This window comes from Homalodisca vitripennis, chromosome X, assembly GCF_021130785.1.
Source record: "Homalodisca vitripennis isolate AUS2020 chromosome X, UT_GWSS_2.1, whole genome shotgun sequence".
NCBI lineage: Eukaryota > Metazoa > Arthropoda > Insecta > Hemiptera > Cicadellidae > Homalodisca > Homalodisca vitripennis.
In genome coordinates this window covers 94,306,930-94,331,200 of record NC_060215.1, presented here as the reverse complement: position 1 = coordinate 94,331,200, position 24,271 = coordinate 94,306,930, and the positions used below count along the sequence as shown (strand labels likewise).

Genomic DNA, 24,271 nt, shown 5'->3' with positions numbered 1-24,271 from the left:
CGATTTTCAAGAATGCTTGCAAAGTGGGAGGAAAATTTAAGAAGTGCTGTAGACTCAAGAAGTAACAAATTGCTAAACTATTACCTGTCTAAGATTCAAAGAGCTCCTGAACTCTCCCCCCTCTCTTGCTCTCTCTCCTTCGACTTTTGGATCTTTCCTTGGATATATTCGTTAGACCAAATTTCTATATTCTTAAAATACATTTAAAGTATAATTTGATGAGTGAATATGAAACATGATTTCATTGTTTAAAAAGTCAGATTCATAATGATAAACATACCTGGATTTAAAAGTAGTGTACTATTTTGAAAGGGTTTGTAATTAGTTTTGTTCACATGAAAGCCCAAATATACAAATATTAGGGGAATGATGATCATGAGAGAAACTTGGTTTAAATTTCTGGATATACGGAGGATCCTCAATCGCAGCATGGCACACATCATTTGCACCCAATTAGGGCTATATTCCACATCCATTAACAGGCACAATTCACCTTTGTGTGTTTTCAATATTTCATCTGAAATCAGCATTATCTGAAATTATTTTTGGGTTTATATGATAAAAAACATAATTCATACAATAATATTTACTACAAAGTTGTTTTCGTAAAACAACATCATCTTATAAATTATTTTCAATTCTGTGATTAATTCAGCTTAAAAATGAAATGCTCAACTTGAACTTTTTATAGCTAGAAAACAAATACATTTAGTAAACACATTCCCAATTTAGTGTTTAACCCTGCGGTACCGGCACCCTATATACTTTACAGAGCACTGGCGCCAAGTCTCACAGACCCATTTTTAAAATTTTCTAAAAAAATGTTAAACAATTTATTTAAGTGTTGCACTACTTTTTAATATCTTTATGCCATAACATATGATGGTTTTGAGGGAAAAAGAAAATAAAAATTATTTTTTTAGTGAATTTATTATACTAACTACAAAATTCATGAAAAAGTATAAAGACATAAGTTATTTAGGAGTTAAAACTGAATCAATATTTTTTAAATGAAAATAAAATATTAAATGTTATGTACAACTGCCTAATTTGCAATAATAACTATTTATAACATTATTTTTGTTTCTATACTAATGAAACTTTGATTTTGAATCCTTTACACCACTTTTACTCTTGAATTGGACAGTTTTTACATGAAAATTCTGCATGGCTTAGACAAATGAACTTGAGACAATATTTGCAGTGGTACTTTGTCTTACTGTCCTTCCTGCACATGTAACATCTTTTCCTGGTGCCCTCTGGGACTTGATCAGCTGTTACAGCCTTCACAGATGTACCTGCAACGTCTTGCCTTCTGCGTCTAACTTCTGGAGGGAGGTTCGCTACCAGAGATCAACGTTGTATATTCTCGGTTGTCAATGATGCTGCTAATTCCTTCAAGCACACCCTTCGCACCATTTTAGTTTCTATGTTGTTGGCAGTGAATATGATTTGTGAATTAACACCAGCCACATTCATGAGACCAAACAGAATCACCATCGGCCACCGCCTTGTATTTCTTGCTACATCATACAAAGAACAAAGTTCATCAAGGGTGTTAACACCGCCCTTTGTGGAGTTGTAAAATGTTATAATTTCGGGCTTGTATTGTTCTCCATTAGAATCATCAATTGTATCGTCGAAATGCACACTGGAGGCCAGAATCACATTTCTTCCCTTTTTTGGCACGTAGGAGCAGATGGTCACATTTTCCTGATAACCAAACAAACTTGAACATACTGGGCGTTTTTTGGTTTCCACAAATTCTGTAGGAAGCCCTCTTTTGTTCTTTCGAACGGTGCCTACCATTGTAAGCCTGTGATCTTCTTGCAATTTTGTAATCAATAGAAAAGATACAAAGTAATTGTCACAAGTGACATTTCTTCCAGTACCAGATATCAGGGTGATAAGTCTTAAAACTACACTATATGCGTTTGTCTCTTGCCTGAAAGGTCCTTGTGGTTGTTGACAAACGTATGGCTCCCAATGCAACATGTACCTTTTTTGCATCAACCAAAGCAAAGTTTGAGGCCATACTTGTTTGGTTTTTTTGGCATATATACCCTAAATGAGCATTTCCGTCCTCTAAAGGCAAGGAGCATTTCATCTATAATTGTTGTAATACTCATTTACAGTGTAACACTTCCTGCAATTTTCAGTGAATATTTCAAATACTTGACGGATGGGTGCAAATTATCAAATGTTGTCTTTCTTGTTTAGTACCAGTATTATCAAAACGAAGGTGCTTGAGTAGAAACAAAAACCGTTCCTTTGATATGGTGAGCCAGAATCTCTCGACACCATTTCCATTGCGGTTCCAAAAATCTTTGCTGTTCAAATGGCTACTTTTCAGACAACCTGCCAAATAAAGCAAGCCAAAAAGAGTTTTGATTTCAACTAAATCGGTTGGCCTATATGACCTTTCTCTAGTGTAGTTAGGCCTGTATTTTTCTATGTATAGATTTGTATTTTCTACAATAATATTTAACAACTCATCACCATAGAATAATTCCCAACATTCAAGGGGAGATTTAGCATTTTTTGCAATCCCTTTAACCCCTGGCAAATGAATAACAATATTAGATTGACAGGTTCTTACCCTCTGCATCGGAGGGCAATGCATTCTCCACCTTGTCGATCTTTCCCGATGTAACATGGCACTCATGGTAGTGGTTGTTCATCATGTTCCATCTCATTTTCACTGTCTTCACCTTCTTGTTCAGTATCTGTATTATCCGAAAATACTTCTAAATGATCTTCCACTTCTTATCAGAGACATAACATACCTCGATCAATTCACTTTCACTGTTTTCAAAATTTTCATCCAAAAGGATTCTTATCCGTTCACGATCCTGTTCACTTGCCATGTTTATTTAAAAAACGAATAGTATCCCAATTATATATTTAATAGGCTATACAACTCACAAAGAATTATGGTTCAATCACTCACTAAACCTGGAAAAAACTAGAAAAATATATTGAACTACAAATTTAAACTCAGAAACACTAGCACTGGCGCCAAGTCTGACAGACCCGAATACCTTAATACTCAGTTAACGTAAAAAATGTTACCACGTGACTAATGGTGGATGACTGAGCTAGGGAAAAAGGAAGCTACTTGGCAGCACGTTGCGCTTGGCCCAAAAACCTAACCTCAAAGTTAAGAAATATCATGCGTGGGTCTGTGAGACTTGGCACCAGTACCGCAGGGTTAATTTACTTATGCATAGAGAAGGAAAAGTTGTGTGAATTAATCATAAGAGTATTAATCATAAGCTACTCTGAATAGTTACTCCATTGTATAATAGAGATGTATATCTCTAGTGGCTGACATAGTGATAGGCTCCGAGAGGTTTCAGAGTAACCGCTGATACCACATTAAATAATATTGCCACCAAACCTGTAGAGTTTGTCAATCCAATTGTTTTTACAAAGATAGTTACTGACGTTAATTGACTGATATCACTAATTGTATCTGTGTGCTCAAAGGAATGGTACAATTGTTTAAATTATAAAAACGGAAAATAAAACTAAATTAAACCAAAATATAAAAAATTATCATTTGTGAATCTCAAAACAAAGATTATGTATGTAAAAAATATAAAAATAAATTTTACAATTCAGTAAATTAATGTTATAAAAGGCAGAGATTATATTTTTTAATAAATTTATAAATATATCCTATTGTTGATAAACATTAAATAGCGAATCTTACCAGTGTTGTTCTGAGGCAACTGAGTAGCAGTGTTTAAGAAGTCATTCTCTAATGTCTCACTAGCATTATTATTATTAAGTTGCACAAAAACCTGAAACAATATGTTTATAAATGGTTGTTCAAAATAATCACAAAATGAAAGCTTCTGGACCTGAAATCACTGGCTGTGCATTAGCAAAGCCTATCACTCGAGGGACTGGAAACGATTTAATTTCTTTCTGTCTGTCTGTCCACACAATATCTTGAAACAAACAGATCTGTAGACTTGAAATTTTGCATAAAAAAGTTCATTTCAACATTCTAGATCGACAAGAATTTGTTTAATAAAGGTTCATATCTAAACATGGGATTTGACTGACCGTCATTGAAGTCTACCTTTCAGTAGGGTGGCATATTTTGTCTAGGAGCTGTAAAAATCTCTTTTCTGTCTGACTGCCTGTCTAAATGTCTATCCACAAAACTTTATGAGAATGAAGTGTGTTATAGACTTGGGCAAAGCTGTTATGTGATACATGGTGTGGCATAATTCAACCTTGTTATTATTATTCTATAATGAAAACAGATTTATTAATACATGAAGTCTGTACACATACACATGTGTTTAAATTATTTATTGAGATATTGTAAATACTGTGTTTAAATATATTCTACTTATATTGTTTTATTACTATTAGTATGGGCATCTCTGAATGGTTTAAACTTAGACTATTGCACATAATGAGATAACCTGCTCACACCTGTCCATTGGATTGGAATACCAATGTCATAATGTCAGGATATACCAAATAAGATGAGACATACAAAACTCTTACTCTAGTCACATTATGATAACAATCAGTGCATTGTGATAACATTTCTTTGGAGTGACAGCATTGATAGCGTTGTAGTGTTTTTGCAAAGTTTGTTTCCATGCATGTGCAAGAATTATACACTTTTAAACATTTATTCAACTCTAAGTAATTTTCAAAGCGTAAGAATCTTAAAAGATACACTGTGAAAGGCTGTAAAAGTAAGATGGTAAAGTCTTTATTAATTCATACCTGTTCAAGCGAAGACATAGAAACACCATAGGACAATATTTTCAAATTATTTTCTGTTGATTTTAATTCATTTTCCATTAAACTTAAATGAGAGGCAATCTGATGTAAAGATTCATTGGGCAGAACAAAATGGAGTTCTTTTCCAAAAACATGAGAAAGTTTGGCTGTCGGAATATAGCTCCTGATGATCTGAAGAACTCTCTTGGAATGTAACAGATCCTCCAACTCAACCCTGCAAACCAAACAATAACATTTTCACACTCACACATATACAACATTTTAAATGTGGTAAACATATTTTGAGGTTAAGATATGGTTATAATAAAATTATCTTAACCTCAAACATGAACCGATGCCAAAACGTGTTTTGAGGAACAAGGAAGAGCCATAGCAGAGCAACTTGCCCTGACTCAGGATTGCCTTTCGGTCAGCCACTTCATCTGCCTCATCCATGGAGTGGGTGGCCAGTAACACAACCTGTAACACAAGATTGTAATATTAACTAACGTTCAGCTCAAGCCAAACAAAAATATCACAAAAACAGGTAAAACAAGGAACAGGAAAAATTAAATATGGAAGAATGAAAATTCAACATAATAAAACGGCTTAAACATCTTTTAATATAAAACAGACAAATAATCTTATGATAATAACACAAATTATTTTACAATTTTAATGTACTTACTTTATTGTGTTTCATCCTTTGTAATAAAGAGCAAATATGTCTTTTTGAAAATATATCAATGCCAGCAGTGGGTTCATCTAGAATAATTATCTAAAAAAGAAAAATGATGAAAGTCCAAGCCATAAAATTAAATAACGTAAGAAACATTCCACATTGATAATAATAACATAATTCTACCTAAAATGCAACAAAATGTTAAACGAACTTATTCTTTCTTTTATATTGATGGAAGTGATGGGACGGAGCTCTTTAAATTGGGTAGGAGTGTACCTATCAATGGAATAAAAAAATAATAACATTGTAAAATGTTTAGTTATTTTTCTTTGATTTTTATTTCTGAAGAAAAAGAATTATTGTATGCTGTTACAATTCACATTTACTTAAAAAATATTGGTTTTTTATTTTGTTTTAAGTTAAATGTTTAGTTTTTGTAATAAGTATTAATAACAAATATAAGTATTATGTAGTGAAAAATTTATTAACAATCCAGTCAATACCTTAGGGTCTCCAACTATGGCTATTCCAACAGAGAGTTTCCTCTTTTGGCCACCACTAAGATCTTTGGTCTGGGAGTTTGCTTTATCTTCAAGATCAATATCTTGCAAGATCTTGCCTACTGATGAGTGTAACGTTTCAGCCTGTAGACCCTGAACAACCGAGTTGGAATCAACAAACATAGTAAGCATCAAACTCAAACAATATCTTATGTTTTAAAAACGCACCTGCTGCAATCCTTGTATTTCAATTTGGAGGAATAAAACGAAAACTCAATATTTTCAGTGTTGCCAGTTATTGTATCCATAATTATAAAGGTATAGTATATATGGGAGATTACATTTGAAACAGTTGCTGATCTTTCAGAAATGACTAAACCTTCATAAAGTCAACTGTAATGGTGCTATAAATCAAAATAAATAATTTAAAAAATCGTTAACACAAAAGCTTTGTAAATGAGGCATGATGAGTAAATTAACAGTGTTCATTGTACTGTTATAGCAATAAAAACTTACACTATTTGTTTAAAAAAAACTGTTTTCTTAAAAAGTAAAAAATGAGAACTCTGAAAATGTTTCAACATGGTACTTGGCAGAAACTTAGATTGGTTTCAATTTATCACACCTAATTTAGAGCTCTTTGGGTATGTTTTAAAATGTGTACAGATTATCTAATAACTAAGCAAGATTTTTTAATCAGTAACTAGAATTACTAATTGCAAATAACATTGGAGAACTCTCAAAATTTTCAGATGAAACCTTAATAGGTGCTTCCCAGTGGTTTCGATCTAATGGATTTCTATTAAATGAAGAAAAGACACAAAATATAATTTTTAGCTTGAAACCTTATTTGGCCCTCTTGATAACAGTTTTAGCTCCAATGTAAAATTTTTAGGAATGTATATAGATAACCAACTAAACTGGAACCAACATACAGAATATATAAGCAAGAGGCTTTCTAGAGTTATTTACCTGTTAGGTCGCCTTAAGAGTGCTGTTCCTAAAAACTATGTGAGGACTGCCTATTTTGCGTATTTCCAGGCAGTTTTTCGATATGGTTTGATATTTTGGGGCAACTGCTCAGGAACTGAAGACATCTTAATTCTTCAAAAAAAAGCTATTAGAGTAATGACTAATTCTCAACCGCTGGAACATTGTAAACCACTTTTTATTCTGTTAGAGATTCAAACGGTTATCAATCTATATATATTTGATTTAATTAACTATATTCTAAAAAATCCAAAATTTTTAAAATTTAATAACGAAATTCATTCATACAATACTAGAACTAAAAACAATGCTGCAATTGGTTATCACCGCCTCAGTAAAACCTTAAGTAGTCACATGGTAACATCGCTGAAAATCTATAATTTTTTGGAACCTCTGGTAAATAAGTATCCACATAAAACCTTCACTAAGCTTTTTTATAGTTGGCTTTTGAAGCACCCTTTCTATAGTTTAGACGAGTTTTTGGAATTAAAAAACATTACATTTTAGATATATAATAATTTTTATATGTAAATTTTGACAATTGTTTATTTACTATTTAATTTATATATCTAGGCCTAGTTTATTTTAAATTAACCTTCACTGACTAATTTATGCTACTAAAGCACTGTTTTTTCTTTTTTGAATGTTAGTTTTAGTTTAAATTATTTTGATAAAATTGTTTTATTTTGACCATGCCCTAGGCTGCAATATGACATTGTCAATGATTGTAAGAATTTGAACGACAAATAAAGATTTATTTATTTACTGTCAGAAAAATTAAAAGACATTAGAATGTGTATAAACCGAAATCATAAAATTACTCAGCTCCCATAGTTCTATAAAATAGAAGGTCTAAATCTCTTGGTGTGGTTATCAATAGCTGTGTTGGTGCCATATTTGTATATATTTTCTCTTCTCCTCGGGTCAAGTATGGTCAGTATCTCCCCTTTGCTTACTGGAGGAGTAGGGTTCCTCTGGGGTCCATTCTGGGGCCACTACTTTTATTTGCTATGTAACAGGTTTATCACAAGTAGTTCAAAACCAAGGCAACAGTCTTAGTTTATATGCTGACTATGCTAACCTATTGATACATAATTATTTTATAAGCAAATTTGAGATAAAGGCATAACATTAAATTTAAACAACATAGATAAGTTTTTATGTAAACATCAGTTACTTTTAATTCCTGACAGAACTAATTTTAATCTTGTTAAAACTTAACAAAGCAGAAATACGAATCATCCAAATATTTTTATTGATTATTTTGCGATAGCTCAAACCAACCTCCAAACGTTTTTGGGTTTGATTATCAATGAAAATCTTAGTTGGGACACACATGTTAATCATGTCATACAAAAAAATTACTTCAGGAATTTATGCCCTCTACAGATTATCTGAAATTTGTTCAAGAGAAACTTTAGGCACAATATATTATGTCTTCATACATTCTGCTATCTCTTTTTGAATTAGCATATATGGGGCAATGTCAAGGGAAAATTTGGGCAGAATATTAATTTTGCAACAAAGAGCTTTAAGAATTTAAAAATTCTGGGAAACTTCCACAATTATCGTACCCGAAACAGGGAGATTGGGAGATCACAATTTGGAAATTTTTAAGAAGAAACCTATTTAGGGGGAAGCAGTTTTTTAATAAATTGCCGGAATGTATAAAAATTGAAAGAGGAACAAAACATTTTAAGACAAATAAAACCAATCACCTAATTGAACATCCATTGCACACCATTGATGAGTGTTTTAGTATGATAATGTAAAACATACATATTTAGATTTTAAAATACGACTTAAATTTATAGAAAAGTATTAATTGAGGACTTACCTACTAAGATAAATGTGTTATGTTACCTATTAATATATCTATGTATGTCTTCAGTTTTTTAAAAATGGATATTTAACAAAAATACTTTACACCATTCTTGTACATAACTTACTTTAATTAATAAATACTATTCTTTTAATTCAATGGTTTTGAATGATTTAAGGTGTCCTCTCAAATACCCTGATTAACAAGAAATTAACTATAATGATTCTACACAATGTAATTTATGAGTGTAAACAAAGTGCTGTGAGAATTCAACTATCTAAACTAGATTTAGATACAACTATAATAAACTCTAAATAATTTGTTTGTTACTTTACCCATGATGTATTAACTAGAAAAATATAAAGAATGGTACCTTAAGTCTAGCAAAAAAGGTAAGGTGCTCTCTTGCAGTGAGGTCTTCAAAGAGAATATTGGTTTGAGCGCAGACTCCCATTATTTCCTGGATCTCACTCATATTCTTGTGGTTTCTGTGGATATTCATAACTTTCATAAATTCTAATTTCAAACTTTTCAGTAAATAAGACCTTCATTTGAATCCTAGTACTTTCTTCTTCCCTAAACAAAATGTAAACTCAAAGTAGTGGTCTTACACAGCAGAAGACAAAACAGAATTATTAGTTTTAAGGCATTCCTCACATTTCTATAATAAAACTGTTACTAAATTTCCTACAAAGAAGACTTCACTGAATTCAGACATGTGTTCTTAGTGTCATATTACATATTTGAGAAGTGTACCTCTGCACAAACAGCTTCAGTAATGGTCTTAGATGTAATATAAACGTTTAATAATTTTATGAATGTTCTCATCATTAAATAAATAAATAAAAATTACTCTACTTTGTATTTAAGATTGTTACCTTATGTCTTTGTTGAAGATATAGACAGTTCCATCTGTAACAGGGATCAATCCTGTAAGGATGTTGAACAAAGTAGACTTTCCCGCACCATTCTGACCCAATATGGCTGTGATTTCACCCGTATACATTACCAAATTGATATCTGGAAGAAAAAATACAAGAAATTAAACAAAATAATTTCACCCTGTCAAAACACAACTTTTAAGGTTTACAACATTTCATTATAAGAATTTTAAAGATGTAATTTCTTCAATTTATTTTCATTGCACATCATGCTCTGGTTTGGCTATAAAATTTCTTAAATGTTATTGAAATGTACATGACAAATAAAATACTCTATTTCAGAAAACAATAAAAACTGTACTAGGTATAAAATAGTCTATCACCCTTTACTTATTTTTTATCTGTTGCAGATGGTGAAAAGAAACTGAAAAATATTTGGACTTTTTTGGTATATTTACAATTTTGAGTGTATATGGTCCCCACTAAAAATGAGATAAACTTCTATTCAAAATTTCAAATAAAAATCCTCGATTGTGTACATCCCTGGAAAGGGGGAACAAAACAGAACCTTGGCACAAACCACAGGTCTTTATCTTTATTCACATTTTTTTTTGTATTGAAGCTAAAAGTTTCAGTTTAACATATAAAACAATTTATAAGCCCTATGTAAACATTTAGAAAAGCACATTAAGAGTGAAAATACTTACTATTATAATAAAAATACACCATAATCCTACATTAAAAATTTTACATTATCCAACAAAAGTATGAAAATTATACTTTGATATCAACAGACTATTAAGTATGACAATGTCTCATCTAAGTTTTCCAATTTACAACCCTCAAAACATTTTTATCATTATTAATAGCTTAAAATATTTTAGCCTTACTAAGATGAGGCATGGTATTGCCTCAGTTAACTGATGTTAAACCATAACAGATGTGGTGTAAACCGGAAAACTTACATAACAGTTTTGATAATTGCTGTTTAAGCTTATGAACTAATTTATTTTGATGTCTCTACTGTGCATAAAAAACTTTCAGTGCATTGTGGTACTGATTTTCTTTTTTTTTAAAGTCTTGATATTATATGGGATACATATGACTCACTATTTAGAACTGTGACAGAAGACTTTTTGCAGCTAGAGAACGTCTTGCACAGACCAACTAATCTAATGGCTTCTTTACTATGGAGTTCTTCACAAACTTCTTCTATATTGTCTGTTGGAGTGTGAACCCTTTTTGTGGCCTCCATTTCATAAAAGTCCTCCTGAAAGAAAATTCAAGAATGGTTTCTTTAACATTATCACAAAAAATATTAAAACATATTCAAAGATGAGCTTATATCTGTTACAATCAAATTTATGAGCGAGCCTATGAAGAAAAATTAAGATTATTTTTAAGGTATTAAAAATAATATGGTAATCCTGTACAAATTACTTCTCTGTAACATCCTATGATCATCATGATAGACACCCTTTTATGAAATATTTGCAATTAGAGTACTCATTTGTTATTAATTCACTAGAACCATAACAAACTAATAGGAATAGGGATAAGTAAATTAAACATTGGGGGTGCAATTAGAGAAGGATCTGAACCTCACTAAAGGATACCTTTGTTGCTGTTCTCAAAATCAGAATTTCTTTCTTTAACAATTCTTTGCCTCTAAACTTAGAAACTGTCACAAAATCTATCCAGATGAAATACATTATTCACAATAAACATAGTTAAATAGTAGGATTTTTTAAATGTATGCATAAAACAGTAAAACTGGTCTTTATTTATATTCTCCCTATTTTATGAACTCTCAGATGCTGAATTCTGAGAGGACATGCACCCATCTGGTGATTCTCCTGCCATATCGTTGATATCATTGAAGGTCTTGAGCCCTTCTGGAAAATGGTTTGTAAATCTTGTTCCAAAGTAAGGAATTTCCTTTTCAAAGACTACAATGTACCAGATACCAGAGTTTAAGCTGAGATGAAAATTTTCTTAGCAAAAATGCTACAAGCTCGTCAGACATTTTAGCAAAAACATTTGTCTTGCAAAAATATATATATATATATTGATGTTAAAATATTTAGAAACTCAATAATTAAAAGATTTTTAAGAGGTTAAAAGCATAGGTAGAAAATAACATTTAAAATTTATTTGTAAAACTAAAAAACCAAAGTCTTCTCTTAATTTAAAACAAAACTAAATTAAATAGTATGGTTATTTTTTTATAACAAAGTTACTTTTGACATCAATTTATTTTTATTTAAATTAGGCCCTACCAACATCAATAAATCTGTAGTCTTCTTTGTTTTGTAAACACCAATGTTAAAACCTCATTGAAATGGATTGCTTTTTTCAATAGAGATCATTGGTTATACTTAACATTTTACGAATGTCTTAATTTCAAAATAAAATCAAACCACCATTGGGTATTGGTTATAACACAACCTCAAAAAATTTCCAGTACTAGTTACACATGCCAAGACAAAACGTTTAGAAGCGTACAATGCACGTGTTTGTTTGTATGTCTGTCAGCCACGGCTTATCAGCACCGCTGTCATAACAAGCATGACCGTAATCCTTTCTTTGGGTCCCATGAGACATAATTTAAATTTTGTGACACACACACACACACACTGTTAAACTGTAAAAATTCTAATCATGTATCTATTTTTTCTAATGAATAAATCAGATTCTACAAGTTCACCTGCATGTGTTATTATTGTTAATAAATAGAACATTTATTATAATTAAATGCAGACCTTCAACTCCAACATAATAAAGATAAACACCTATGGCTAGAAGCTCGTAGATGACTATGCAACAAGAATAAGAGAACTCGAGAAAACTATCTCAGGACTGCAAAAGAAAATTAAAATTCATGAAATGCCGGTCATAATTTTAAAGATTCTGACTCACAGACTTCAACCATAGAGTTTTTATGTCACAACAATATGATAAATAGCAAATTAAAATCCAACTTAGCTCATTAAAAGACATCTCACAAAAAGCCTGTTTTGATAATGTAACAGTTCTTTACAAAAATTTGGACAGAATTAGTAATAAAATTAACCTCTTAAGAAATCCTGAACAGACTAATTAAAACACAAATAGGAAGATACCACCAAGAAAAAGAATTATGATTTGAAAATAAAAGAGTTCAGATGTCAATCAACAGCCAACCAAATAGCGTGATCAGAAAATAAGTCTGAAACTATCTGGAATATTATTAATATATTAACAATGATAGAAGAATCAAGAAGTCACTAGGAGACTCCAAAGAACTTAAAATTGACAATAAAATTTGTGATGATCCTCAGCAAATAGTAGAACGTTTTAATACTGTTTTTACAACCATGGCTGACTGCTATTTGAACCCTAATATTTTACAATAGCTGCAATAGTGCTTCAACAGCTTTACATGTGCCCTTCCACCTCCAGGAGATAACCACTGAAGAAGTTATTGAAATAATCAACTCCCTTCCAGCTAAGGTCTCTGCAGGAGTTGATGAAATTTCACCAAAGTTGTTGAAGGCCTGCAAATATGAAATAGCTTTTCCTTTGACTACCCTCATAAAAATTCCCTTTCAATTTGGTAAATTTCCAAGTCCACTGAAATGATCTAGAGTAATTCCAATCTTCAAACAGGGTGATCAAGGTGAGACAACCAACTACCACCCAATCTCACAGGTTTCAACATTTTCAAAAATTATTTAAAAAAATAGTACTCACCCACCATTTAAACTACCTGACACTTCATAACCTGCTCACTGAACAACAGCGCGGTTTCACAAAAAATCTACAGCTCTTGCTACTTTTATTGCACACATCATCGACCAAGTAGAAGCTAAGAATATAACTACTGCAATATTTTTGGATTTTAGTAAGCGTTTGACACACTTGACCATGAATAACTGTTACCAAAATTTAATACCATGGGAGTATATGGCACTAAGGCTAAATGGTTCAGAAGTTGCCTGAGCAACAGATAACAGGTAGTTGAAATATGGCAAAAGAAAATTAACAATATTGTACAAGTTACATCTAATGCACTTCCAGTTCTGAGGGGTATCCCACAAGGATCAGTCCTGGGTCCGGTTCGTTTTACTTTATTTATAAACGATTCAAATACCTAAACGAATTTGCCATGACTCTAATGTATGCTGACGACACGGTTTTGATCCTTTCTCATAAAACCTAGGGATTTTATCATTTACAGCAATGAATATGGCAGTACAATATTGCAACCAAAACGACCTAGTGGTTAATGAAGCTTAAACTCAGCAACTTGTATTCAAAGCAAGAAGGAGAAACTGTGCACTAGCCTAAAGTCCAAGCAACAGCAGAGGCAAAGTAATTGGGACTGACAAAAGATGAAGACCTCAAATGGACATCTCACATTGACATCCTGTGTAGGAAATTAAGTACTAGCTTGTATAGCATTAATATAAAAGCAGTCACTAACATAGCATCAGCTAAAACAGCTTACTATGCCTTATTTAAAGCTAAGCTCTGCTATGGTCTCGTCGTTTGGGGTGGTTCTACCACAAGAAATCTTCAGTGCATACTGGTGGTCCAGAAAAAAGGCAGTAAGAGCACTTGCTGACTTACTATCGAGAGAAAGTTTTGAAACAGCTTTTATCAACCTCTCAATCTTGTAGGTAGTATCCTTGTATGTGCTGAAGGCAGTATCCTTTGCTCATGAGAGTGGCTTTACCAGAAGTTGTAACACACCAATAGAACACCAGATGAGTAACAGATTTCCATCTTTCTGCACATCGTCTTTCTCTGTTTGAGAAGAAGCCCTCATACATGAGCTCAAAACTGTGGAACTACCTGCCTGAAGACTTCAACTTAATACGAAGACATTCAAGACTAAAGTGAGGCTGTGGCTGCTGCAGAATTCTTTTTATCTATTGAAGAGTACTTTAGAAGAGAAGAAACTGACAATTGACTAGACTCACACCTTTTGTGATTTACTATTATAACAATTGTAATTTTTTTCTGAAAATGTGTTTTAATTTTAGTTATTATCACTTCACGGAGTTACAATTCTCCAAGAATTGGTAGATAAAGAATTTGTCTATTGTCTATTGGTTTCCCAGACCAGAACCAATAATGATAAGAAAAATACAGTTGATTTTCTCAAAGTACATAAATTCTATTTACATAGCAAATAAATACAGTACAACCCCGATAAGTCGACCCCCGTTAACCCGGAAGTCCGGCTAACCCGGACCGATTTTCAATAAAAAAATAAAAAATCAGACAAACATATCAATAATAAAAACGTAATATTTTTGAGTGGTATAGTATCCATGAATCGATGTTGTATCAGTATTTGATGGGACTGTACGACAGTGAGTGTGTGACTCATGGCACACGGCAGCCGAGTGGCGGTCATTGTCCCGGATTCTCGGAAACAATAACAGACGCGTATTTCCCCAAATCCTCTCCCACGCTACCGCCACGCCTGGCCCCTCAGTACCTTTCCTACTTCGCTCCGCTCGCTTGTGCCCGTGTTGTGTGTGTAGTGTACTGTATTGTTTGCTTCTGTTCTCCAATCGTGCTTCAGATAGTGTGCTTCATTTTTGTTGTGCGTTTGTTTTTATCTACGCGATGGCAACAAAACGTAAACATGTGTTAGTGACAATGGAAAAGAGACTAGAGGCATTAGGTAGGATTGATAAAGGCGAATCTTTAAAAACAATTGCAGCATCTTATGGTGTCGGTACATCTACAGTATCGGATGGAAAGAAAATAGGACAAAAATCGAAGAATTTTGTTTCAAGATGATAACAAAAGACAGTTTGGGCAATCGGTGCAAAGCTAAGAAAGCTAAAAACGAGACTCTTTGTATGTTTGGTTTTGTGCGGAAAGGGAACGTGGTTTGCCAGTGTCTGGGCCTATCATTCAAGAAAAGGCAATCAAGCTGAATAAACAGTTGCCTGATTGTGAACCAAATTTTACTGCGAGTCAAGGATGGTTGGATAGGTGGAAAAACGGTATGGTATTCGCCAACTATCTATCACAGGAGAAAATCTATCTGGGGACAACAGCACTGCTGATGACTATAAACACAAGTTTTTGGATTTTGTTAACGAAGAAAATTTAATGGCAAATCAAATATATAACGCCGATGAGACAGGTCTGTTTTACAGAATGTTGCCGAGCAAAACTTTGGCCTCAAAACTGAAAAAGACGCAAAGGGATACAACAAAAGCAAAGACCGATTGACAATAATGGCCTGCAGCAATGCTTCGGGGAAGCATAAATTTCCTCTACTCTTAATAGGAAAAGCGAAAAATCCACGAGCACTGAAAAACGTAAATCGGGATTTTCTACCAGTTGTCTACAAGTCTCAAAGAAGTGCATGGTTGGACAGCAACACTTTTAAAAACTGGTTTTTTTTATTGTTTTGTGCCAGGTGTGACGAAATATTTAAAAGATTGTGGGTTGCCAATTATAGCTGTCCTACTAATTGATAATGCTCCTTTACATCCGTCTGCAGATGTGCTGGTCAGTGGGGACAATACCGTCAAGTTTTTGCCGCCTAATGTAACAGCGCTATTACAGCCTATGGACCAGGGGGTTCTCGAGAAAATCAAGGTTTACAGAAGACAGATGCTAAGCACAATCATTGACAATGAAGGAGAACACGGTGTAGTTGAGATTCTCAAAACACTTAATGTAAAAACTGTAATGTACATAACTGCAGAATTTTGGGAACACGTGACTAGAATCAGCTTAATTAAATCTTGGAAAAAAACTGTGGAAGGGTGTATGCGACTTGCCTGAAAATATAATTCAACCAGTGGGGAACTGTAATATGGAAAATGACTCTCCAGACGATGTCCAGCCCCAAGAACTTTTGGATATGTTCCAAAATATTGATGGCTGCTCTGAAGTCGATGAAAATGACGTTACTCTGTGGTTAGGGGCAGACAATAACGGCTCATGTTGAAGAGACTGCGGGATCGCACAGCACGCAAGCGGCAGACGACATTGGCACAACCAAAGCTGACTGAGTTTTTTACCAGGAAATGAACAGTTATAAATGTACAGTAAGGATTAATAATAATTTAATGTGCATATGTTTGATGTTTTTACAATTATAATGGAGTTTATCTGTAAGTATACCGTATTTTATTAATTTTTACCTAATTCTCCGGCTAACCCGGATTTTCGTTAACCCGAATCGGCCGCGGTCCCGATTAATCCGACTTATCGAGGTTCCACTGTACTAAATATAGATGAGCCATCTTGTGTATATAGACCTTTCATTTATTTTAGATACAAAAGGAAACAATGAGACTGTTTCTTACAATTAAAAGTAATATGAACAGCCCCTCTTACTGCCTATTACTACTCAAAATATCAGCAAACTGCTTCTTCCGACTGGCATAACAAAGCAGCCTGGTGAGCCAAAAGAAATATAGAAAGAAATGTATGTGTATATATATGACTTCTCGTTACAAATGTCCTTTAATATTTCTGCATTTGTCGTTCTCAAAAAGGATTAACAAAAAATAATAAAATAAAATAGTACATCAAAGAAAATTAACATAAATAAATAGAAATTTACATAATTAAATATACACAAAGTTTTGAACATGTGATTAACAGCCAAGAGGAATATCATGAACAGAGAAAGATAAATAGAATTCAGAAAAAAATTAATACATAGTGGATACAATTTATCGAACCATCTTTTATTCAGACCAAAGGATACTTTAATTTTAATATTAACTGATATGCCTGTTCTAAATTTTCTAAATAAATTTTTTTACATCTTCAGGTACTTTTCAAATACCTCAGTGAATAACATTGTTCAAAATTTTGTTGATGGCCTAATGCGTGTTGGAAAATCCAATTTTTAATCGTTTTTTAGACGAACCACGATGATTATTCATTCTTATGTGCAATGGGTTTTTGGTCAATCCAACATAATCCATTTGCACAATTTGTACATGTTAACTGATAAATTACATTTTTACTTTTACAATTAATTTCTCCTCTAATAGGATAAGTTTTCATTGTTTTACTGCTAGTAAAAGAATTGGAAGATTTCATAATTTTGCAAGTATTACATTGTTTGTCTTTACAGGGTTAGCACTTAAAATTTTTATTATTTTCTGAATTTTAAATTTCAGTAGGTGGCAATTTGGGCCGTACCTTAGAATACCTGTTCTTAGAATATTATTTGTTTTATATAAACCAGGGAAATATTTTGTTATAAATTTTACATCATCATTCTTTTGGGCTTTATGAACATTAAAGTGTTTAATTTGATTATTTATGAATTTTGAAGAATATTTTCTTTTGACAAAGGCATTTCCAAGTTTTTCTGGGTATGTTTGAAAATCTGCACCACCAGTACATAATTTTTTGGCTTTAACTGACAAACCCTTTGGTACTGAGTTTTTGACATGTACAAGCTTTGACATATATATGCTCAAGATAGAAAAACTGTTTTAGGCACAGTTTATCACATCTTTGTGGTTATTACTAACATTATATATACACTTACTTTTGTATTCTCTTTGTACCTCCCAAAATAATGAAAGCAAAATAAAGGATGTTTTCTGACACCATATTTACCTACAACAAACAGACACTTCAATAGTAACAACATTTTACTAAATAATTATAAGAGAAGAAAGAAGCAGCAACTAGGCATAAGGAACAGTCAATTTGGTTACTTTTTAGTTTTGGGTAAAAATAAAAAATTTGTATATTTGTTTCTTTTAGTTAGTATCATAATTGCATATTTTCTACAAATTCTAATCCAGTGCATTAAAAAGCATAAAAAATAGTGTTATAATCACACATTATTATCCATACATACAAATATTTTTCTGTTGAATTATATTGTGGGGTCTAACAGATTTATGGATAATCAACTGATTGATAGTCAAAACCAATAATTAAGTTGAAATTAGCATGTTATCTAAATACAAAAATCTTAAATATCGAGTTATCTAAATTTGATAAGTTAATGACAAATTTGATTTTTCAAATCTTTTAAGAAGGTGGGAAATCAACCCGAACCATTCCTTTGGTTTAAAACTAAATTAAACCCTGAATCAAATGTAATAGAAAAACTTTGTGATCAATAAAATATACTCAATTTACAAGTCAATAAACTCATCTTTAGAAGACAAACAGTAATGTTTTTAATCGGCTGAAGTAGGAAAAATGAGTTTGCTACCTTCATCTGTGCTACGTCGTTTGGCAAAAATATCGAACAAATTGCCAATTTTAGAATAGATAATACTTTTTCTGTTTCTTATCACCTGTTTCTAAATACTGTAAAGTATTTATTCTGAGCTACCTAAAACAAAAACTTGTTTACCATACTTATAAAGGCTTAACAATAAAGATATAATTGGTGATAATGTAGGTATTGATTATTTGGATGGAAGTAAGCTTACTGTTTTTACTTGCCTATTCCAGTTATGATGAAAATCAAGAGCCATGTTTTTGTGAATAAAGTGATTAATTCATTATATTATCACTGACTGTCATTCTTCCATGATGAAAAAAATGAATATATTACATATAATGTTTAATAAAGTATTAGTGTAGTATTCAGTTTTGAATATATGAATGGATTTTTGGAGGAAAAACTAACCGGTTTAGTTCCATCTATTCCAAAACCATTCCATTACACGTGTGATGTTTTGTGAGTGTTTGAAACAGGAATTTGACTATTGAGGCCATTATTGTGTATAGAACCTTTGGAGGAGTAAAATTTAAATTTCAAACTCATAGTAACCGATGCCAACTTTGTTGAGTCCAATAATGCTAAATTTCTGGATGTTCATATTGACACTAATTTTAACTTTTTATGCCAGAGTATTTATGGACATGTCAATAGCTTTTAACAGTGTGTATCATCCCACGTTGCTGCTTAAGTTGAAAGAAATGAATGTGAGTGAAAAAGCATTACAGTGATTTAAATCACACCTAACAAGTACGCAAAAATTTGTAGAAATAAATTTTAAATTGAAAAATAACTTGAGCTAGGAGTATCCCAAGGATATATTTTAGGACCACTCCTTTTACTTTGTTAGTAGAAAAAACTGTCTAAGCTTTGAGCCATCTACAAGCCTATGTCTATATGCAGATGATTTGAATTTAAAAATATCGAGTAAAACAAAAGAACAGATATAAATTAAATCCTAAATTGAATTGGCTAATTTACAACAATTTTTTAACTCTCACAATTTATATCTAAACAAGGATAAACAAAATGCTTAAGTTTTAAAACAAAACAAAACAAACAAGCAATTACTCCACTCATTGAAATTAAAGGAAAAAAATAGTATTTGCCAAAGAAGTTAAATTTTTGGGGCTAACAGTTGACAATAACTAACTTATCATGGGATGCTCACGCCAAAATTATTATAAATAAGATTAATTCTGAATTGTACGCAATAAGAAGAATGTCTGATTTTTGCAGAACTGACACCTTAAAACGTATATATTTCTCTCACATTCAGTCTCACGTTACATATGGACTGTGTGTATACGAGGCTACTAAAAAAGAAAATCTCAAAGCAATACTAAAAGTTAAAACAAGCTGTCAGAACCATTTTAAAATTATTTTTTTTTAATCTGTCAAAGAACTTTTAAAGAATTAAATATATTAACTATATATGGACTTTATATTTTTGAAGCCATCATGTATGTTAAATATCAAACATCCATCAGTAGCAGTAAGGTGGTGCATTACTATGACACTAGATATAAAAATTAATTTATGATCCCTTGTCAACGTTTGGAATTATATTTAAAAAAAACATTATATGTAGGATATAAATCTTTAAGAGAAATTCCTGATTATATAAAAAGTGAGGGTAAATTTACTTTTTTGGTAGGACTAACTTTATATTCTTTAGAAGAATTTGAGCACTTTCCCTTAGGACCTTAATACATTTTGTAATAGTAAGTGTATACTGTTTAATACTTGTTAAGTATCAGTAAAAAATTAAATTATAAACTTTACATAACAATTATATATTGTAAATTGATTACTTTTTCATTAAATTGACACTATTTGATGTACAAACTGTGCAAATGAATGAATATAGTTTAATTTGATTTGATTTAAAAAATTGAATATTTCTCAGTAAAAATGAAAATACTGAATGAGCTTGAAGATGGGATCACCCTTACATGACATATATGAAAAGCTACTGTTGCATTTCCAGCTAGAAGGTACTTAGGATCTTTAATTCAGCTGGCATTAGTTCAAAAAGTACAGGTGCTATAAAAACATTCAAATTTTAAATGCTCTAGCTCTTATAGGGGTGTTAATGAAAAATGTTCATAGCTCAAAAGTGCTTTAGGTTGACCTCTTAGAATATGGCCGGTAAATTTGTAGCCAACTTCAATAAATTGAAGATAAGATCATGTTATCTGTGAGTCTGGAAGTGATCCAGAAACCTCAAGTTATATTGTAACACTTACTAGGCCAAACAGAATCCAGATATAGTGTCACCAGTGTGTATAACAGAATATCAACACACAGCATGGTAAGACAATTCCCGATATTGAAGCCAGGATCTGTCCAAAGAGTGCTTATTGTAACACCCTTACCAGTCAAATCCATTAACAATGCCTGCAATACAAAATTCATAAGTGATAAATATTTAATTACAACTAGTATTTAAGTTTTGACATAAAAAAATTCAAATGATAGATAAAGTAGTAATTTGGTATATTTTTATTTACACTACCAGTAATGTGTTGGGTACAGGTACTCCTTTACTATATTATCAGGCTATCTAGTTACTATATATATATAATCATTTTTAATGCATATTTCAAACTTGGAGTGCTGTATTTAATTCTTTTTTGTAATTAAAAAAAATCCACTGAAAATCACATTAAAAATGAAAAATGATGATGAAATTGCTTTTGCTGCTGGAGACAGGGTATTTGCAAAAGTAATGGGGTTTCCACCTTGGCCTGCTAGAATCACAGACATTGTAGACCAAGATAAAAATACATTTTACAATGTTGAATTTTATGGCACTCAAGAATCGGCAAAACTAAAATCATCTGACGTGTTTTTATTTCAAAAATAAAGCTAAGTTTGGAAAACCCAAAACAAAAAATTTTAAATTTAATAAAGCACTGCAGGAAATTGAACAATCCATAGCTGAATACCCCGATGAAAACCACTTAAATTGTGAGCTGGAGCTTTTCACTGTCGATAAGAATGATTTGGTAAACAGTCAGCTGAAGGAAAAAGTGGCTGAGCATGCTTGAATTGAATTGAAAATAACTTTATTCATAAAGTATACAGTGGTATACATTGAATGGCGTCATTATAAAAAACTTAAAAACTAAAAAACATATATATACAGTATTGATAAAATATATGATAAAAGAACTAAGTTAATTATAGTTCAGCTAACCCATACAATGGTTTCTCTGTTAAATACAATTTTAGCTCTTTTTTAAATTCTTTAAAGTTGTCAATGCCTCTCAATTCCACAGGAAGCCTTGATAAAAATTTTGCACCTGCGCTTAATGTTTTTTTGTTGAAAAATTCAAGCCTATGGGAGTCAATGGCAATTTCGTTTCTATGTCTGGTAAAATATGTATGTCTGTCACCTAGTCTAGGAATTAAACTATTATTACATAATTGTTTTACATGTAGTGTGGTATGAAACACATAAAGGCTGTAGACAGTCATAATGCCCAAGTGAGAAAAATGTTCGCGAACTGAAACGTCAAAATTTAGATTCAACATGGTTCGTATAGCTCTTTTCTGAAGAAGAAGAATTCTATCTAAGTTCTGCTTTGATGTACCACCATAAATAGCAATACCAAAAGCGACAGATGATTCGACCAGTGCATAATAGAGTGCCTTTAATGTATTAATTGAACGAAATTTGGACATTCGGTAAATAGCATATATTCCTGAACTAACTTTACTTACTACATGGTCAATGTGGAGATTCCATGTCAAGTTTTCGTCTACAATTAGACCTACAAATTTTGTGGAAGTTACTTTATTCAAAACTTTATTATTGATATTTATAACTGGATCAATGGGTTGTTTACTTTTCCCTGTTGAGAACATGATAAAATTGGTTTTACTTGCATTTAATAATAAATTATGGTTACTTAAATAATTGTTCATACCTGTTAGACTTAATATTGAATTATTTTCTAAATTATTTAATGATTTTTCACTAATCTTTAAACTAGCATCATCTGCGTAGAGGCACAAATTTTTTTAAGGACCACCAGGAAATGAAAGTGGTCAGCTGCAATTTCAATGTTGTTACAGATTTTCTTTTTGTTACTGATTTCTGAATTCAGAATTTTCCAGGTTGTTTTACATACATTGTTGGATTTGTCAATTTTATTTTGAAAATAACTTTTCTTTCTATCAACTAAACTTTTCTTATAATTTTTGTTTAACATTTTGACTTGGTTGAATAAATCATGATCATTAGTAGCTCTAGCACAATTACTTAACTGTATGATTCTCAATTTATCTAGTTTTAGATCTTGTGTCATCCAACTTTTGTTACTGTTTCGTAAACGTTTTTTTATTTTGGGAAAACATATATTGAAATAATACACGAAAATTTCATGAAATACATCAAATTTGCAATTTACATCAGCATTATATACATTCAACCAAGTTTCATTTTCTAAAAACTTAACAAACAAAACCAAATTTCTCTCATTAAAATCCCTAATTTCTTTAATCACAAACTTGTTTTCTTGTTTATTAGTATTTACATTATTGCTGCAACTGTCAAAAATATTTACAACCACCAACAAACCATCATGGTCAGATATTTGAGTATTTAAACCCTCTACTTTTATACAGAAATCATTACAATTAGTCAAAACATTATCTAAAGCTGATTCAGTGTTGCATGTGATTCAAGTAGGAAAATTAACTAGATACCTCATTTTGTACAAATTTAACACATCATTCAACTTTTTACTGTCATTACTATCTAAAACATTTATATTAATATCTCCTAGCTATTAATAGCTATTTCAGTATCCAACATTTTATGCTCATTTAAAACAATAATATCAGGATTTAATTCATTTACAGTTATTTCAAGAATTCTATTCTTGAAGGTAAATGTTGAATATTAATGTGAAATAACTGTAATTTATTATTTACAATGGAAGATTTGAAAACATCTGGAATATCATGACAAGGATTTTAAAAATTTAAGTTATTTTTGTTGGCTCTGAGATCAAGTTTTTTACTTCATCAGAGTTCAATGGTAAATTTAGATTATTAGATTAGGATTTTGTGATTGGTCATGTAAACTATTAATTAAATCTAATGGACATTGTGGTTTTGTTACAATTGGTGTTGTGAAACCTTGCACTTCAGAGTCTGAAATTGAACAGTTGAGAAGAGAGGAGACCGGAGTCCCTGTTGGGGAGTGTAGTTGGTCGTCCATACTGGTTGTGGGACCTTCGAGTGTTGTCTCGATGTCAGAGCAGCAAAGATTCGTAGTGGACCCTTGAAGTGAAGTTTTGTCGGAACTGAAGTTTTCCGTTGAATCTTTCCTCACCATTATCTCAAGCTGTGATCGTAGGCCCTTCACAAAGTCCAAATAAGTAAGGCCATTACGGAGAACTCTTG

The 24,271-nt window shown here is 31.8% G+C and overlaps 1 protein-coding gene across 3 annotated transcripts in view; it reads right to left on the bottom strand.

Annotated features, from left to right (window-relative positions):
• Positions 1 to 24,271, bottom strand: part of LOC124369577 (retinal-specific phospholipid-transporting ATPase ABCA4-like) — a 94,438-nt gene that overhangs the window by 21,311 nt on the left and 48,856 nt on the right. For 2 of the 3 annotated variants that reach the window (XM_046827610.1, XM_046827612.1), the window contains exons 10-20: positions 21,103 to 21,253; positions 18,158 to 18,228; positions 10,738 to 10,897; positions 9,625 to 9,766; positions 9,120 to 9,234; positions 5,938 to 6,087; positions 5,441 to 5,530; positions 5,093 to 5,232; positions 4,756 to 4,987; positions 3,716 to 3,806; positions 281 to 517 (exon numbers count right to left, since the gene is read on the bottom strand). In XM_046827610.1, coding sequence (XP_046683566.1) covers positions 281 to 517; positions 3,716 to 3,806; positions 4,756 to 4,987; positions 5,093 to 5,232; positions 5,441 to 5,530; positions 5,938 to 6,087; positions 9,120 to 9,234; positions 9,625 to 9,766; positions 10,738 to 10,897; positions 18,158 to 18,228; positions 21,103 to 21,253 — 1,579 coding nt within the window. The remainder of the gene's footprint in view (positions 1 to 280; positions 518 to 3,715; positions 3,807 to 4,755; positions 4,988 to 5,092; positions 5,233 to 5,440; positions 5,531 to 5,937; positions 6,088 to 9,119; positions 9,235 to 9,624; positions 9,767 to 10,737; positions 10,898 to 18,157; positions 18,229 to 21,102; positions 21,254 to 24,271) is intronic. The other variant, XM_046827611.1, reaches the window with a different exon arrangement.